At 38.3% G+C, this 20,201-nt stretch overlaps 1 protein-coding gene across 1 annotated transcript in view; it reads right to left on the bottom strand.

Moving 5' to 3' along the window:
- The window catches only part of CLCA1 (chloride channel accessory 1), a gene marked incomplete at both ends in the record, with an annotated part of 32,218 nt that extends 14,699 nt beyond the window's left edge, over nucleotides 1-17,519 (bottom strand). The window contains 7 exons of the mRNA XM_080691077.1: nucleotides 2,165-2,392; nucleotides 4,203-4,421; nucleotides 6,492-6,669; nucleotides 11,058-11,163; nucleotides 13,490-13,637; nucleotides 13,812-13,952; nucleotides 17,358-17,519. Of these exons, the coding sequence (XP_080547203.1) occupies nucleotides 2,165-2,392; nucleotides 4,203-4,421; nucleotides 6,492-6,669; nucleotides 11,058-11,163; nucleotides 13,490-13,637; nucleotides 13,812-13,952; nucleotides 17,358-17,519 (1,182 nt within the window). The remainder of the gene's footprint in view (nucleotides 1-2,164; nucleotides 2,393-4,202; nucleotides 4,422-6,491; nucleotides 6,670-11,057; nucleotides 11,164-13,489; nucleotides 13,638-13,811; nucleotides 13,953-17,357) is intronic.
- Nucleotides 17,520-20,201: the final 2,682 nt, after the last annotated feature.

Genomic DNA, 20,201 nt, shown 5'->3' with positions numbered 1-20,201 from the left:
CAGCATTGGGAGGCCACGACAAGTGGATTGGAGTTCGAGCCCAGCCTCAGCGACTTAGTGAGGCCCCCTTAGTGAGACCCTGTTTTGAAAAATAAAGAATAAAAAAGTGGGGCTGGAGGTGTAGCTTGGCGGTAGAATGCCCTTGGGTTTAATCCCCAGTACCACGAAGAAGAAGAAGAAGAAGAAGAAGAAGAAGAAGAAGAAGAAGAAGAAGAAGAGGAGGAGGAGGAGGAGGAGGAGGAGGAGGAGGAGGAGGAGGAGGAGGAGGAGGAGGAGGAGGAGGAGGAAACTGGAACCCAGGAGCAGCTGTGCTAATGGCCCTGTTCTAATCAAGCTGCTTAAGAGGCTAGAAAAAAAATAGCCCAACTTGGATTCCCTTGTCTTACTTCCCATAATTGCTGTGTGTCATGGAAAGCAGGCAGTTCCCACATCTCCCATAGGAAAAAAAGAGGCAGCTATTTTGAAAGTCAGCAGGTAAGTACAGGAATCCTGAGGACACAGAGTACCCAAAGCTTTGTTACAATAATGAGAGCCATTGTGGGGCTGAGTCATCTGGGGAGGATCATGGGGCCCTGGTCAAGCCTAGGGAACATGAAGTCCTGTTACCACACACATGCCCTGCAAGGGGCCCAAGACAGACCTGACTAAGGTCCTGCAGCAGGGACTAACAGGGATCTGGAGGACAGAGTAGGATCCCCTGATGCCTTATGAGATCCTCCACCCACACTCAGACTCCACTGGGGAGGAGGAGCATGCTAAAGCCCAGGCTCATTCCTCACACGCTCTCTCCCCCATCAGAGTGGAAAATGTAGAGCCAGGATTTCTCTGATCATCACCCATCTGGCATGAGTTCTTCCCCCTTGGGTTTTGCGCAGCAGGAGTTCAGTACGGCACATTGGTGATTTCTTGTCACCCACCATTCCTTCCTCATTTTCTCCTTTAATCAAAGCTCTGTGGGTGGCAGAGGCAACAGAACCCAGATGCATATGTGTCTCTATGCCCCACCTGGAGAAAGGTTTTGCTGTTGATCATGTACATAATAGAAAGTACACAAACGCATTGTGCCAGCAGCCTTGGAGGTGAAACGTCTAAAGAAGTTCTCCTTGATTGAAAAGCATGATCGGACAATGAAACAGAAGAGCCTAGAAGTCTTAAGGGATTTTTAAAAAAGAGTCAATAGAACTCAGATTCTTATATAATTGAAAGGATCAAGAAAGATGTTAAAAAGTAGGTGGCATCTGTGATGTGTCTTGAATGAATGTAATTGAGGTGCAAAGCCTGGAGAACAGTGTATTTCTAGGTGAGGAGCTAACATGAAAAACACATGGGCGCTCTGGAGGCCAGGGCTCCAATTTGCTTAAACAAAAGATACATAGAAGAGAGTCCCTGGTGCTTAAGCCTGGAAAGGCAGGAAGGAGCTTTATTATGAGAGGTCTTAAATATCAGATATATAAATCTTTACTTAATTTTGTTGAAAATGAAGAGACATTGATATATAAGTAAGGGATGATAAAATTGGATGGTCATATGAGATTTTTAGCTGTATCCCCAAAATTCAGTTATAGTTACATTGCCTATGGTATGGCATCCTGATCCAAGCCATTTTCCCCCTAAAGATGACTAGTATCCCCAGAAATTTGGTAGCTTTTTTTTTATAGGTACTCTTTTTTATCCTAGAATACCTTTCAAAATATTCAAGGATGAAAATGTAGCTTTCAAAAGATACTCTTTATGATCCTTGTATACCTGTCCTTCACAGACTTCATTACAGCTTATAAATATACATTTTTGTGTGTTACTATATGGTTAACATGTCTCTCCTAATAAGATTATAAGTTCTATAACAGGAAATGTGGTATTCACTTTGCCTTCATGATATTTCTAATACCCAGAACAATGCCAGGCATGGAGAAAGCACACTGCAAGTATTGTGAATGAGGCTTGTATGCAGAAAAGCACAGCTGTAGAAATGTACAATTGCACCAATGAATTAGTTGCTAACAACTGTGGAGACCTATTTCTTTGCATCATGTGCACCATAGCTTTGCCCTTTGTTGTCTAATTAAATTAGATATTAGGTATGTATGGGAACACTAAAAAAGGAAATTTCTTAGGAATAAAAATTGTAAACATTGGCAAACTACAGTAATGGAACATATCTCACCTTAAACGCCGATCGAAGACCAGAGCAGATGGATGTCCCACCTGCAGCTGCTGTGGGTAAGCTTTGGGTGAGCGCATCCCTGTCGGTACCACTGTTTATCTGTCTGAGTTCACTTCGCACATAGGCGACCCCATCAAACATTACCATACCAACCCAGGACCCCTGCTCCACCGTCTGCAGTAGGAAGAGCTTGCCTGCTTGGTTCATTCGGTTAAGGCGGTTGTCACTCTGAATGGACAAGCAAAAGAAAAATGGTCAGATTGGATTTAAATGAATAGGCTAATTTTTTTCTGAGTCTTCTATTCTGATACATTGGTCTATGTATCTGTTTTTGCGTCAGTACCATACTATTTTTATCACTGTGGCTTTGTAATACAGTTTGAAGTCAGTATTGTGATGCCTCCTGCGTGGTTTTTGTTGCTGAGAACTACGAAGGCTATTCTGGGTTTTTTTTGTTGTTCCAAATAAATTTAAAAACTGATTTTTCTATATCTTTGAGAAGTGATCTTGGTAATTTAATGGGTATTCTGTTGAATCTGTAGATCATTTTTGGAAGTATGGCCATTTTGATGATATTTATTCTGCCTATCCAAGAACATGGAATATCTTTCCATGTTCTAAGGTCTTCTTCAATTTCTTTTTTCCATGTTTTATAATTTTCTTTGTAGAGGTCTTTTACCTCCTTGGTTAAGTTTATTTCTAAGTATTTTATTTTTTTTTGTGGGATATCCTAAGTGGAAGTGTTTTCTGGATTTCTTTTTCAGCAAATTTATGGTTGGCATACAGAAATGCTTCTAAATTTTTAAGATTGATTTTGTATACAGATACTCTGCTGAAATTGTTGATCAGTTCTATAAGCCTTTTGGTCGAGTTTGTTGGTTTTTTTAAGTATAGCATCATGTCATCTGCAAATAGCGAAAGTTTGAGTTCTTCTTTTCCTATTTGTATTCCTTTGATTTCCTTTTCTTGCCTTATTGCTCCGGATAGTCTCAAGTACTATATTGAAAAGGAGTGATGATAATGGACATCTTTGTCTTGTTCTTGTTTTTAGAGGGAGTTCTCACAGTTTTTCCCCATTTAATATGATGCTAGCTGTGGGCTTATTTTATATCGCCTTTATGATGTTGAGGAATGTTACTTCTATTCCGATTCTCCACAGTGCTTTTAGCACAAATAGATGTTGGATTTTATCAAATGCTTTTTCAGCATCTATTGAAATGATCATGTGATCTTTGTCTTGAAATGATCATGTGATTTTTGTCTTTGGTTCTGTTTATGTGATGAACAGGCTAATAAAACAACAGGCTAGAAGGCATTTCAAATTGGCTGTTTCAATGCAGAATAAATAACAAGCAGCTTACAATGAGGCACATCCTACAGGGAAATTTTTCATGTATATTTAGCAGCACTTCTGGATAGAGTTGTATAGCCTAGAGCTACTGAAAAGAGAAGCCAGATCACACAATCATTAAAGAACAATGCTTTAGTAAAAGTTCTAGATTAAACCCTAGATAGAACTTCATAGACTTTTATACCTATATATTAGTGAAACATTAAAAAAGTTAAGCTGATGGCCGGGCGTGGTGGCGCACGCTTGTAATCCCTGCGCTTGGGAGGCGGAGACAGGAGGATCGCGCGCAGGTACGAAGCCAGCCGTGCTGGCGTAAGAGACCCTGTTTCAAAAATATAAAATAGGTCTGGGAGTGTAGCCCGGAGGAAGAAGGGCTTCCAGGAACCCCGGTACCACCAAAAAAAAAAAAAAAAAAAAAAAAAAAAAAAAAAAAGTTAAGCTGATGTAGTTCATCAGAGCTGTGCTCATAAATTAAAACCAGTTTCATCTGGCAAATGAGACAGCTGGTTTCAAATCTCTGTGGAATAAAGGTGAGTTGGCATGTCTAGTGGTAATGCTACTGCTATCATTATTCCTACCCTGGTGGTGGATTAGTAGCTGGCGAGCTCCAACTTGAGCTCCAGATCACACTGGTCACATAATCTATCTATGATCAGCAACTAAAAGACCACCTCTCTGTGAACATACTGCCATACTTCCAGACTTATCAAGGACCAAACACACAATTCTTTGTCCAATCTGCAGCAATGAGAAAGTGGGCTTGGGTGGCTCTGTTGTCATAGGAGTGGTTATAAGAAAGTCCTCAGAATCACGAATCACTTCCCATGTGCTTCGGAGGTTGCATTTTTGGTTTTGCAGGTTTGGGGCATCTTTGTTGTGGTTTTGTTCTGTACAGAATTTAACCACCTGAAATTATCAATGATAGAGATCACAGTAAGCTACTTGTTAAAATATTTAATTTCTGAAATTCCCTGCCCGTCTCTCCAGGCTGCCCTTCTAACATAGAACCTTGACTCAGTTCCATGATTACTGCAGAGCCCTGCTAGGGATAATCATGGCTATAATTCGAACCGTGTCTTCTACCTCATTGGATGCTTTGTGCTCCCCAGAAATCCATTTGCCTACTCTAGGTGGCTTCTTTCCTATTCCTCAAATTTGCTGCTTCCTCAAAGTTTGTCCCAGTGACTGACATGTAAGAAAAGCTCAATGTAAGTTTTTTTTAAGTAACTTTGTACCTTACATTTTTAATCTCTTTGTACCTAATTTTTTCAATCTACAAAATGATGGAAGTTATTATGCAAAAGTAACATGAAAACAGATGCACTAGAGTCATTACTAACACAGCCAATAAATGTCAGTTCCTTCCCTTTCTTTGCTGTTCGTATCTGTAGCATTTGAGGGATTAAAATAAGGAGGCACAGTATGCAAAAGAGTAACCTAGTTTCTTCTCTAAATGACTTTGTAGTATGATCATCAACTTAAAAATTCTAAATATCTGGGATCTTAGTAATTTAGAAAGTAATACTTAGTTGTAATACATTCATTTTTTTTATTTTCATTTTTCCAGGTCATCTGTGTTTCCATATTATCATTATACTTACATTTTATCAAGGGGACCTGAAAAAAATGTGTTTATATTTCAGGTAGAGGTTCCCAAACCTAGCTGTCCATCAAATTTAACTCTGTAACTAGTTGAAAAATACAGAATGTCCCTGATTTACAATGGTACAATTTAGGATATTTTGACATTATGACAGTGAGGAAAGGGTCCACATTCAGTAGAAACTCTACTTTTTTTTTCCAGTACTAGGGATGGAACTCAGGGGCATTCTACCTCAGAGCTACAGCCCCAGCCATCATGAGATCACAACCCAATACCTCATGAGATCACAAGGGGAAACAACCAATATTCCAGTGCACTATTGCTATGCTATGATGTTCTATAGGTTAGGTATATTAAATATATTTCACCTTAAGATATTTTAAATTTATGATAAGCCCATTTTAAGTCAAGGAACATCTATATATTATCTGGGCCTCCTTCTAGAAGTTTCTGAATGGACTGCAAAGCCAGATAAAGGATGGGCCTGTTGAACCATGCTGTAACAAATTTTAAAAACTTACGTGACATTGCTATTGACAGACTCTTGCAAGTTATTTTATCCTCTTTTCCAAAGGAAAAACATAATTTTATGTTGAAACTTGAAGTTAAGAAAGCTGATAAAATTTAATCCTATTTTGTGCAAATTTGAAAATCTATATATTTAGCATTAATATATATATATATATATTTAGTCAAATCCATTTTATGACCAGTCAATCATTACAAACAAGTATAAAGTATTTTAAGACTATTTAAAGCTATTAAAATTATGAACAAACTCCCTAAGGGCATTAACAATATACTTTTTGGTACTGGGGTTTAAACCCAGGAGCATTCTACCTTTGAGTGATACCTCCAGACATTTTTTTTTAATTTTTATTTTTGAAACAGGGTCTCACTAAGTTGCTGAAGCTGGTCTCAAATCTGTGAGCTTCCTGTCAGCTTCCCAAGTAAAAACCAAAGGCCAATTTTGCAGGGCAGGCTGAAAAATTCTCTGAAAGTTAAAGACTCCTATTCATGTTACTATTAGCTAATTAATAGAACTACCTAATATCCCTGGGTAAATGTATTATTAAACTAAGAATTTTTGTGCTTGAAGGGTGTTTAAAGCAATTCTAAACACTTAAAATGTAGAGAAATGACAGAGAAGAAAGAATAGACTGAGAAGTCAGGAGGGGGGGAGTTGTGACTTTATCCCTGATTATGCACTCCCAGCTTGTCCCAGAGAGAGCCAGCTACTAAAAATTTTCCCTAAAGCTGATGTTTCCCTAAAATAATCCCTAAAACTTGATCTTCTCTTGGAACATCTGGGAGAAAATCTCATTAAATTCCTAAGAGTCTAGAAAGAAATTAAAAAGGAATAAGGTACTTACAGAATCAATACTTTGTGCAAACATTATGGAAACCTTCTCAGTCTGTTTCTCATCGAGTACGAACTCACATTCTTTTTCATACAGTCCAGTCAGTGTGTCTGGTCTGCATGATCTGGTAATACAACTGCCTCCCTGACACTTGTTAATCTTTGGTTTACCAAGAATAGCTGCTGAACATCTGAAAATATATTAAGGTTAGATGTTTAAGCATTTAAATCATTTCAAAGGATTAGACAGTTTCTGACAGACTGTCTTATCTATGATTTTCCTCTCATAATCCAAGAAACAAGCACATGCCCTTTATATTTTCTTCGGTCATTTTTGTTTGCCAGAAAGCATCTTAGGGGATTCTGGAACAATCCAGAATTTATTTACTGAAGACAATAGGTGCAGAAAAAGCATCCAATAATTTTCAACCCATTCATGCTGAAGTTACTAGAGATAGAGGGAACTTACTTTAACACCATAAAGACAGTTTACAATAAACCAAAGCCAGCATCAGGCTAAATGAGGAAAAACTAAAAGTATTTCCTCCAAAATCAGGAATAAAACAAGTCTACCTACCATCACCAGTTTTATTCAAAAAAGTACTTGAAATTTTAGCTGGAGTAATTATGCAAGAGAAGAAATAAAAGGACTATATACATAGGGAAAGAAGATGTGAAAATTAACTGTTTGTAAATGATATAATCCTGTACTTAGAAAACCCAAAAATTCACCTAGAAGTTAACGAATTCAAACTCAATCAGAAAAGCAAAAGCAAATTTAGCAAAGTATCCAGATACAAAATCAACTTGAAAAATCAGTAGCTTTTCTATATAGAAATTAGCAAATACATGAAAAATTAGCAAATCCCCAGAAAACAATTCCATTTGCAATAGCCTCAATACTTAGAAATAAATCTAATCAAGAAGGCAAAAGGCCTCTACAATGATAATTATAAAACACTAAAGAAAAAATTTGTGTAGACCTTAGAAGATGGAAAGACCTCTCATGTTTTTGGATAGGCAGAGTAAATAAAAATAGCCATCCTACCAAAAGCAATCTACAAATTTAATGCAGTCTTTATTAAAATGCCATGCCCATTCCTCACAGATCTAGGGAAATCAGTCATAAAATTCATCTGGAAAAAATGCATAGCCAGAATAGCTAAAGCAATTCTGAGCAAGCAGAACCATGCTGAAGACATCACAATACCTAATTTTAAATTATACTACAGAACTATAGTAACACAAAAATGGTATTGGCATAAAAACAGCCACACGGACTATGGGAATAGACTAGAAGGTACAGAGACAAATTACATCTTTACAACCAGTTGATTTTTAACAAAGAATTCAAAAATATACATCGGAGTAAAGTCTTTTCAACAAATGGTATTGGGGAACCTGGATATCAATATGTAGAAAAATTAAATTAGATTCTTATTTCTCACTCTGTACAATAGTCAACTCAGAATGAATCAAAGGTCTAGGAATTAGACCAGAAACTTCTCAATTACTAGAAAAAAATATAGGATCAACTTTCTAACATATAGTTACTAGCAGAGACTTACTCATTAAGATCCCCAAAGCTCAGAAAATAAAATCAAGAATCAATAAATGGGATGGTATCAAACTAAAAAGCTTTTGCATGGCAAAAGAAATAATCAAGAGTGTCAATTAGGAATTCACTGATTTTTCAAAAGTTCTTAATGTGTTACAATTTTTAATTTTTGCCAATCTTACTTCTTAAACTTTATGTTTGGTTTATGTGCAATAAAATTTTTAATTTATACCTAGTCACATATGTTGTTCTTCTAGTTATGTCTTTTCCCCAATTCATAAAAGCATAAAAGACCTTCACTACATAGGTATTTGGTATTTGTTAATAGTATTCTAGTTTGCATTATGATTTTTTTCCATTAGTGGGGATTGAACCCAGGGTCATTCTAACTTTGAGCTACAAACCAGCCCTATTTTTTATTCCTTATTCTGAAACAGGATCTCATTAAGTTGTGAAGGGCCTCCCTAAGTAGCTGAGGCTGGCTGTGAACCTGCGATCCTCCTGAGTCAGCCACCACACCTGGATGAATTATGATTTTGTTTTATATTTATTGAGTCTATCCAGTTGAGAAAGGGTCTGTTAATTTATTTGTATCTAGTCATTTTGTTGATTTTCCTGGTTATTTTAATTTCACTGTATTCTCTTGGATTTTTCTAAGTGGGGCCACATATCACCTGCATAAAAGCCATTTCCTTGTTTCTTTTCTGGTAGCCTGTTTTGTACTTCTCTAATTTCACCTGTTATTTTATTCCTAACAACTTCCTAAACAAATTTAGATAACTACAGCTATAGTCACTATCCTTGTCTTATTCCTGGGAATGTCTCTAATGTTTCCCTGTTAAGAATGATGTAGACTGTTGACTTTCATAGATGCTCAGTATCATATTAAGGGAACAGCCTTCTGTTTCAGGGAGTATTGTCATTTTGTTATTGTTTCTACACCTTAAAAATAATTAAAAAGTTTGGAAGATTATGGAGCAATTCATATTATTAATATATTATAATAAAATATATTTTATGAGGACATGAGCATCATGTCAGCTTTATTAATGTGGTATCCACAGTTATTTGTGGAACAAAGAACATGCTGGAATGTAGATATTTCTAGAATATCTCAGAAAGGAATATGCTCTTCTCTCAAGGGAAGATAACAGTGTCTAATTGTTTCAAAGTTTAATAAAGAAAAGTGGAAAAGGCAGATGTCAAGTTTAGAGTGGTTCCTACTGGCTGACATTTGAAAGGTCAAACTGATATATGATCACATCAGAGAAGTGATCCTGGGGTGGGTGTAGTTTGTGTGGTGCAGAGGGTATCCGATGAAGGAATATGGTAGGCTCTGTGTGGCTCTAGAAAGCAGCGATATACTGAGCGTCCATTTATGGCTGAAGAGTTCTGGTGAGGGATAATGTAATGGGAGTGGACCATGCTGACAGAGCTTGAATGTAATCATGAAAGGGGAAGTGGCAATAGCAATGCTCATGTGGAAGAAATGGAAGGTCAAGGCTGAGTTCTAAGCTCAGTGCAAGCTCCCCCTTAGAAATGACTGTCCCAAGCCAAGATTGTGAATGAAGGGCTAGAGATGCAGCTTTGTGGTAGAGTGCTTGACCAGCATGTGAAAAGTCATGGGTGCAATACCCAGCATGGCAAAGAAAAAATAAAATCTGTAAAGAAACCAACGCTGACTGCCACAGGCTGTGTTATAATAGGGCTGGTTCTCTCTCTGGTTCCTCCTCCTCTTCCTCCTCTTCCTCCTCCTCTTCTCTCCTTTCTTCTCCTTCTCCTTCTCCTCATTCTCATTCTCATTCTCATTCTCATTCTCATTCTCATTCTCATTCTCATTCTTACTCTTCCTCTCTCTCTGTTACTAGGGTTTGAACTCGGAGGGCATTCTACTGCTGAGCTACACCCCTATCCCTCTTCTATTCTTTATTTTGAAACAGGATCTCACTACATTGCTGAGGGCCTGCTACCCTCTGGTCTAATCCTTGTCTACAAGGATTATGGGCATGTACCACCACACCCAGATAAAGTTATTGGGTTTTAACTGAGGAATAAGTGTATAATTTTATCAAGTTGCTTTTGAGAATCTACTGAAATAATCATTTATTTTTCTGCTTATTTATTTATGTACTATGTTAACTACTTAATTATTACCTAATATAACATTTTTGGATTGCTGAAAGCATACTTCTGGGTCTTAGTATATTTGTTATTGCCTTAACTCTGTCGGCTGTAATTTTATTACTCTTTTATTTAAAATCTTTGCTTCTATCTTTTTAGAGAGCTGTAATTACACTTTTTTTTACTCCATCTGTGAGGTTTTAGTATATGAATTATGCTAGCTCTTTAAAATAAATTGGAAATTCCCTATCACTTATGTTTGCACTAAAGAAGTTTATGTATATGGAAACTATATATAAGAACTCACCCATTAAAAACATGGCAGCTAAAAGTATTTCTAAGTGTGATTCAGTTTGTTTTCTATTGATACCATATATGGCTTAATTAAAATTTAAGGGGTTTTCATTTTGTTCTACTTTTTTTTCAATGCTGGGGATTGAACCTGGGATTGTACACATGCCAAGCATGTGTTTTACCACTGGGCCATATCACCAGTCCTTGTTTAAATGTTTGGGTTGTCTCTCAGGTATGTTCCACGGTCACTACCAGGCTCATAAATACTGACAAGGTTTGTACAGATTTCATTGTGCCTTACAAAGCTCCTTTAGCTCTTCTCATGACACTAATCTGGTACAGGAAAATGGAGACATGGCATATGGCACCTGTAGATTTATTATAATTGTTAATATTTAATAAAAGGCAAGTGATTTGCAGCTGCAAAGTAGAAGACTCAATTAAAAGTAGTAGTTTTGTGAAAATATGAAAAAGAACACACTAAAAATGAATTAGAGGAATAAAATAAGACAAGATTGATATTTTTAAGTAATTTAAGGAAAAATAGTTACAATGTAAAATATTTTGGAAAACAGTGAAGTAAAGAAAAAAAATATATATATATACCTTACTGCTTGATTTTTTCCACTGGATAAGTAGAATTTCTTGTCTTTGTTAAATTCATCAAATACTCCCCATCGTAGATGAGCCCACTCATGGACAAATACCCTACCTGTGAGAAAATATTTTAATCACCTGAGTATAATATGAATGGTAAATTAGTCTTCTCACATTGGGAAGCAATAATTCTTCTAAATATCTATTATGCTTTGCTAGGCTGTTTTTAAAATTACAGACTTGAGTTTTTTAGAATGATCTAATATGACAAGTGTAATATATAGCTAGTATATTATGTGTAAATATATGTATGATATATACATATATATGTATATATATATATGCGTGTGTGTGTGTATGTGTAGTATATAGTTATTTTAGTTTACCAAATGCTAATCCTGTACCTGGTGAGTGGCTATCAGTTATTCATACAGTGCCCAGATAGCTGTCTTGTCCTACGCAGCCTGCAGTCCATTGAAGGCCACGCACAGTTAGACAACTAAACACTTAGTGGTGCAAGAGTCAAGTCCAACTCCTTAGCGTGACACACAGGGTTCATGATGACTCAGGCCCCGCTCCTCTCTCTCCACAGCTTTATTTCCTGATTTTCTCCACCCACTGTCAAAGTTGTAATTATGACTAGTTCCTGAACCTTGGTGTTCTAGGGCACACCATGCTCTTGCTCATCTCTGGTCCTTTTCACGTACCCTGCTTCCTCTTCGTTCAGCCCCTTTCCCTCTCTCTGCTGGACTATCTCCTACTCTTCTTTGGAAATCAAGCCTCTACCCACCAGACATGACCAGACCAAGCCCCCTCCTGTGCACGTCCATCATATCCGATTACAGCACTTGTGTTATGTGGTCATCGCTGCTTACTTCCTGGTCTCCCGCACTAGACACGTGTCCTTGTGAGAACAGACAGTATGATTTCTTCACTGTCATATCTTGGCACATATTGTCCAGAAGCTAATGTGTGCTCGGTTAAATATTTGTTGAATTTGGATGAATCTCAGTGGCTTATGTTCTTCATGTTTTTGAATTGTAAATTCCAAGGCAGGTTCCATTTGGAGGATTAGGTGAGAGGTGACATGCCAAGGAAGCCCTGATATCCCACACTAAGGATTTGTACTTTATTCTGAGATGCTGAGGAACAACTGATGATTTCTTAGAGGCAAAGGAAGATTGTGAGGGAGCAGGAGTGAGGTCACAGTTCAGAAGGCGAAGTTATGAAGGGATATTGCTATTTATACGTGTTCATGATCCTTGGACTGAGCTCAGGAGTGGGATGGGGCAGTTAGATAAATCAATTCAACACATATTTATTGAGCCATAGGTTTGGAATTTTCTGTTCCTATTAAGGAGGTGAAAGGGAGTGTTGTAAAATGATAGAGGCACATTTGCCACTGTTCTGATAAGTGCTCTAGTGCATTTAAGGATAAGGCATAGAAGTACCAGGACTCCTTTGTTTCTCTGTTTTTTCTATCTCTGAGCTATACTCCCAGACCTATTTTATACTTTATCTGGAAATAGGGGCTCATTAAGTTGCTGAAAGCCTCACTAAGTAGCTGAGGCTGGCTTCGAACCTGTGCGAACCTCCTGTCTCAGCCTCCCAAGTGCTAAGATTACAAGTGTGCGCCACCATGACTGTTTCTCTGCTTTGTCCAAGTAAAGATCAAGCAGATTCTGGAGGATTCTAATCTTTTGGGGGATAAGAAATTAATCTAATACTAATTATTTAGTAAATACACTTTGTTGGTTGCTTATTTTAATACTTTCTCCAAAGATTGCTCTACACATCTCATACAGAAATGAAGAGGGTTTGTGTGTGTGTGTGTGTGTGTGTGTGTGTGTGTGAAAGAAAATGGGACCTTTTTCTTTAGTTACAGGCTTTTGAGAGCCAATGGCTAAGATATTCTGTCTGTTACTCAATGTGACACACAGAGCAGAAGCGAGAGATCACCTGGGAGACTGTTTCAAATACAGATTTTTGTATTCTTTCACACCCCTACTGAATCAGGGTCTGCATTTTAACCAGATCTTTTGGTAAATATGAAAGCACACTAACTCTGAGAGAACTGTGGATCTTCGCCATCCAGTGGCTACCACATAAATCACAGATAGAAGGTTTAATTCAGGTACCTCAGATATGTAGATACCTCAAACTATGTATTAATCTTATTTTAGAGTTATTATTTGGTAATATAATAAATTAGAAAATTAAAATGCTACACTTACACATATATGCAAAATAGCTAAATTATGGCTGAGAAATTCTCTTTCTGAATTTTTTCTTTTATGTGAAAAATATGTTTTGTCAGTTTATTGAGAGTAGTTTATTTAGCTTATATGGCTTTACTCACAGAGATAATTCTTTTATCCACTTCAAAAGTACAACAATTTTGTTATGAGTAATATAGTAGAATATTTTATCTGTACCCTTACCTTGTGGTCCGTATTGAGTCAACTGCTTCCCTGCCAAGAAGTCAGGAGTGAAATAAATCCTTTCACCCTTTTCTCCACACTTTCCTACGTGCTCAGTATAGGGCTCATTGCTACCTGAAGGGTTAGGTTCAGCAACCAGAACGTCAGCCTGAGATTTAAGAAAAGGTTTTTATTACCACAACATTTCAGCAAATTGACCTTATTAACGATGAAAAATTTTTAAAGCAATTTCACTTGATTCTAGAGTATTTTGATTTTAAAAAGATAATAAGATAATCTGGATGACAAAAGAAAATTGATTTTGAAAGAACCTGACACTCACATTTTTGTAGGTCTCCAGTTTTGGTCTCACATAGTCAGATTTTGTTGTCCAGTGTTCAGGTATCAAAATGGCAACAGTTTTGAAATAAAATCTTTTTTCTGTAGCTTCAAACAGGTATGGAGATGCCTGAGTTACCATGTCCTGGGAAGAAAGGAGGCACACATACTAATTATAGATGAAAACAGATTAAATTACCAGTCATTCAGATGTGCATATGCATTTTACCTTTAAAAAGACTAGAGGGGAAGAGGTAATGTGAAAATACCTGTGTTAATAACATAAGCCAACCTTTCATAGTATTTGCTGTGTACTCTGTGACACAGGGTAATGATGGACAACACTGACATTACCGACAGATGCTAATTCCGGCCCGACTACTTTTTGTGAGACATGGGCACTTTCTGATCCTGAGTCTTAAGTTTCCCCATCCATAAAATGGAAACTATAATGGTGACTACCTGATGAAACTGGAGTGAGGAACACATGAAGTCAAGTGTGTTCAATACTAGAAACGGTGTTTGTTTATTTAGCACAGGTAATGCTTATTAAGTCATCTAGTAGCTTCATTTCATATGATCCTTTGAGGAACAATAAACCTTTAAGGAAGAAATTGAAAATTGAGTCTAATTCTAATTCTCGAAGTCTCACAGCAAATAGTAGTGGAGAGAAACTCAAAATGAATATGACCTCAATACCTGATAAATCTTGTAGTAATTTGGGGATTTAATACTAACTTAAGCTAAAGTTAATACTAAATGTAAAAATAGCATTTATTTTTAAAGTAGTACAATGAGTTAGAACCAAAGTGATGGAATCATTAAGTATTTTTAAATCATGTGTAACTTCATTTCATTAAAATGAAAGAGCTGGGGTGTTTGAAGCCTCTGCAGACTGCCTAAGAAGTGTTATGACAGGATAGTAACGTTTTACCAGCAGTTGCTGTGGAAAGAGCTCACTGGGTCAGCTGGGGCTGGGAACAAGGGTCCACAGAGGAGAGAAGGGACTCCAGCAGCTAGAGGTAGACAGAGGAGCAGCCATCAAAGGAGAGTTGAAATCTGAAGATGACCCCATATCCAAATAAATAAACATTTAAGCTTGCAGTGTGAGAGAAGGTCAGGTGTGGGTGGTTCATATAGGAGAGACCAAAAAATCCTTAAGGACAGGGATAGTATATTGTTCACAGCTGGGTCCCTAGTACATGACATAATGTAGATGCTCTGTAAATATTTGTTGAAAGAATGAGCAGGAGAGAGAGAGAGAGAGAGAGAGAGAGAGAGAGAGAGAGAGAGAGAGAGAGAGAGAGAGAGAAGAACGGGAAGGGAAGGAAAGGGAAGAGAAGAAAAGAGGAGAGAAGAGAGAGACACTCCCGGACTCTCCTTCCTCATCCGTGAAAGCTCTCTCCAGGCCTCTCCAAGGAACATTGACAGGAGCACCTGTCCAATGAATGGAATTACTCTAGCGCCCTCTACTGGTCTTGTAGATGGTGAACCCCTGATAACTGTTCTGCAGAAGTGAGTACGAAAAAATTTGACTTAGGCATGGGGTCCAGGTCTGTAGGTCAATGGCAGAGTGCTTGCTTAGCATACCTCAAACCTAGATGTTCTGGGTTTTATCCTCCAGCAATAAGAAAAGAAAAGAAGGAAGTGGAAAAGAAAGAGGGAGGGAGAAAGGAAGGAAGGAAGGTAGGAAGGCAGGCTGGCTTACATGGAGGTTCTGTCCTCACAAGGACATCAAGGGGGTCTCCACTCAGAAAGAGCTTGTCGGAGTGGAATGAAGGTTAGCCAGGGAGAGTGGCGAAGGCCACGGGAAATCCCTCAACTCTGCAGATCCAGAACATCACCAAGGAGCAGCTCCCTTTTCTTAATAAGACTCGGAGCATTCCATTACATTTAATTCTTTGTGCTTTTTTGCCCCAGAGGAGGAAGTGGTGGGAGCCAACATCTCTCATGCCTAACTCATTTAGTCCTCATTCTAGAAAGCCAGTTTAATAACTGGTGAGAAGTACACTTCTCAGGAGAAAATCCCCCAAAGTGAGTGAGATTTTGAAAGCACTTTGAGAGCTCTAAAGCACCCTGTAAGTGCAAACTGTCATTGTGGGTAGAGATAAGGCATCTGTGTTCTCCTGGAATGTTCCAGACCTCACTTTCTGGCCAGAGGCAGAAACACACTGGCTACATTTTTCTTCCACGCTTTCTTTGTTTGTTTCTCCAAGTATCTATTTCTTGTTTTGTTTGGCTCAAGTTTTCTTATTTTTAAGAATTTCAAAAGATAATGCATTTTTTAACCAAACACAATCTGACAATCTTTGTATTAAATAGGTAAGCTTCACAATAAGCCGCACTCTCCCTCCTATCCCTACACCCTACTGCTACAATACTCTGTCCACTCCTGGCTGGTGAAGCTAGTTTTCTCTTCAAACTCCACTTTTCTAGGTTTACTTCAACTTAGAGCAAGATTCTTTGGAGGTGGATCCCCTGGGCCCTTCTACTAGTAACTTTCCATCTAGAGAGATAAAAAGGGCACTAGTGACTATCTTCACCATTTGCTGAGATCTTACTATGTACCAGGCATTATGCAAGCATTTTTAAAGTTATTTTTTAAAGTTTTGAGATAATTTCAGATTTGTAGAAGACATGCTAAAAGTTATACAGAGTCCCAATATATTCTTCACTCAGCTTCATTTTATATGCATTCATTTTTATATCAGGTCTTCACAAAATCCTGTGATGGAGCTACTTTGTATTGTTCTGTTTTGTGGAGTGGTACTCTAACTCATTACTCAATACTTCCTCTGCACGTGCTACAGCTCCATCCATGGTGATCTTTTATAAGGAATTTCCATCTTATTTTTTATCTGTTTGTTGTTGTAAAAAAAAAATACTGTCTGCAATCTCTCCACCTGACAATAGTTTGGATGCCTCTGCATCTTCTTGCCTTTCCTTCTCTCAGGGAAGAGGTAACAAGGCAAAGTACTGGCCCTCAGCAACCCTGAGAGGCTCCCTTGATTTGATGCTGATAAAAAGCAGGGTTTCTTCCCACTGGAAGGTCCAGGGTTGTTAAAAACTCAGGGATTACATTCTGGGCTCAAATTTAGCATCACAGGGAAGGGGGTTACAATTAGAATGAAAAGAGAGTCTGATATGTGCCAGTGGTATAATCAGGCAAAGGAATTACATCTGTGCATCTCACAGTATCTGCAAATGTAGATGACTCTGCTTTAGTATAGAATGAAAACATTTTCAGTTAAATAGCCTATAGTTAGCAAATGCAGATATCATTTATTAGGTGCCAGCATATATCCAGCTCTGAGTTATGTTCATTACATTCATCTCATCACTTTAAAAAATCTTAATGGCTTTGTGTTGTCTTTTCCATTTTACCGAAGAAGAAACTGAGGCTCAGACTAAAAAGAAAAAAAAAATACTTGCCAGTGTCATGCATCTAGAAGTGAGAGAACTCATTGTTTTTCATAATAGTAAGTCTGTTGAGATTATTACTATTAACTCATAATTATCAAAGAATTGATGGCTGTCATTTTGAGCTTACCTTTATTTGTTGGATGAGTGTGTCACTCTCTGGCACGCTGTGGTCAATTGCAATGACAAGGCCTTCATAGCCATTGCTGTTCAGCTGAATGAGGGAAGTGCTCAGGACCCCTCCCAGGAGGTGAAGGATCAAGAGGAAGACAGAATTCTTAAGAGATCCCATTGCTGCAAATCTCTCTCCAGAACATGCGGATCATGAAGATGTCTTTCTTTGCACCTATATATATGAGAAGATAGGCACACTTTTTTCAACTTATCAAAGGACTTTAATCTCTTGCCCTAAAATTGTTTCATTTTTGTGTTTGTCTTTACTGTGAGAATAAATATAGCTTAGAATTACTTTTAAGTTTCAATTTAGAAGGAGGAGTGCTGGGCTGGCCTTTAGTTGTACCAGATGCTGGAGTAAGGGTGGGGTTATCCACACCTGGCCCCTGGAAACACTCATCCTGACAAGCAGCCTGGCCAAGTGTTTACTAACAAATGTTTGCCCAGCCAGGGACACTGACCCACCCAGTGCAACCCCCAACCCCACCTACCCAGCAGAGCCTTGACTGTTTTGCATTTTCAGTATGCATTTGCTATGTATAAGCTATATACCTAGTAAATGATGGGAAGGGAAAATAAGTCAAGGAAGACTAGGAAAAACAAAAGGAGGAAGATCACTAGAATGGCCGCTGCCATACAATAGGAAGACTCAGCAGGTCTTCGTGATGTGTGGGGCACCTGCCCTGCTTTGGGGGTTGTCTCATCAGGGACAAAGAAGCCATTCCTGGAGCTGTCCACTGGAGGGAAGATTGGGAAGTGCTCAGCGCCTTCTCATACCTTACGGATGCTCACCTCCCGTGGGTTTCTTGGCTGTGTTATTTAGCCCCTCCAGCAGTTTCATGGAAAGAGAAGCCTCATGCCCCTTGGTGTGTGAGAAATCAGTGGTTCTACAAGATGCCTCAGGCAGTTGAAGCACTTGGATCTGCAAGGAGTGGATAAGGATGGCTTAGGTTGGACCCGTGACTGAGGATTCATAGACAGATGGGGCTGAGGAACACTGAGGATGTTCAACAAGCTCAGTCTGATATGTTCATTAAGATAATTCACTCTCTGAATCACTCAGGATCACTTTTATCATATTTAGCTCCCATATTAGAATGTAGGGCTTGTGTGCACGTGTGTGTGTGTGTGTGTGTCTGGCAGTGGCAGCAGCTCCTCTCTCTTGGGTGAAGGCTGGCCTGTTATATGCACAAAGCTTTGGCTTAGAAAAAGTGTTGCATCGTGGCACGGGCTCTGGCTTTTCAGAGATGGCTTGATGTGGCAAATATCACAAACCAGAGGCACAGGGAGTTAACACACGTAGGAATCACCTTTCATCAAAGATAATATTTCCAGCCTCCTAGAACTCCTCTTTCTGTTTGCTGTCAGATCCAAACTCCCCAAAGTTGATCACTATTCTGACGTCTATTGCCACATAGATTAATTTCTCCTTCTTTGGAACTTCATTTAAACATGAATTTGTAGTATGAACTTGTGCTTGGATCCTCTGACATAATGTTTTATGTAAGAAGTTCATCCCTGATGTTGCATGTGGCAGTAATATCTTCTTTTCTCACTGTGCTACATTGTAAAAAGTTACTTACCATCTGCTATTGATAAACATTTGGATTATTTCCAGTTTGAGGCTAGAATAAAATAATTTTAAAACTCACCAGAAGATGAAAGCATTGATTTGGGTTGGGTATATGCCAAGAGTGGAATTGTAGATACACGTGTATCTAGTGATACGAAACATTCTCCTTAATCATGATCTTGAGTCTATTTTGATTAGGCCTTCCCTCTCCGATCTTGTAGAGTCCCATTTAAACAAGATCTTGTTAAATTAGTTTAGAAAAAAATCACCATGCTTGGTATCTGATCACCGTCAATACCTCATCACCACGGCCCACCTTCAGCAATATTTCTATCAAATCAGATTAGCCAGAAACCTGTAATTTTATTTACTTGTTTATACATTTACATATTTTTTATTTATTTATTTATTTTTTGTGGCACAGGGTATTAAACTTAGGGGCATTCTACCTCTGAGTTACATCCTCGACCCCTTTTTGTTTTTTATTTTAAAACAGAGTCTCACTAAGTTGCTGAGGGCCTCACTAAATTGCTGGGGCTGGCCTCGAACCTGCCATCATCCTGTCTCAGTCTCCAAGTACTGTAATTACAGGTGTGTGCCACCACCCAGCCAGAAACCTGTTCTTCATGCTTCCTCTTAGTAATTTTCAATTCATTGACTCCGCCCTGTTCTCTGGTTATAAATCCCCACTTGTTTTTATTGCAGTGTGAGTTAAGTCCAATTCTTTCATATACATATAAATGTCTGGCTGTGGCATTTACATGTATATGATCATGTCCTCTGTGAATCATAACACGCTTACTTTTTCCTTTTTTTAATTTTTGGTGGTACTGGGGTTCCTGGAAACCCTTCTACCTCCGGGCTACACTCCCAGACCTATTTTATATTTTTATTTGGAAACAGGGTCTCTTAAGCCAGTGCAGCTGGCTTCGAACCTGCGCGATCAAGTCTCCGCTTCCTAAGTGCAGGGATTATAAGCGTGTGCCACCATACCCGGCTACTTTTTCCTTTTTAATATTATATCTTTTATTTTCTCCTTTTGTTGCATCAACAAAGACCTCTACTATAAAATGGATACAGCTATAGAGAATGACTATCTTTTCTCTGGTTCCCAGTATCAGGCAGAAGAGCATTCCAAAGCATTCTACTTTCCATCATTGAGTTTGCTGTTATCTAGAGACTTGTTTTTTTGGTACCAAGTATTAAACCTATGAGCTTTCTACCTCT

Source organism: Muscardinus avellanarius (genome assembly GCF_963383645.1).
Source record: "Muscardinus avellanarius genome assembly, chromosome: 3".
NCBI classification, from domain to species: domain Eukaryota; kingdom Metazoa; phylum Chordata; class Mammalia; order Rodentia; family Gliridae; genus Muscardinus; species Muscardinus avellanarius.
Note: the sequence above shows the minus strand (reverse complement) of the source record. Positions and strands in the feature narration are given on the sequence as shown.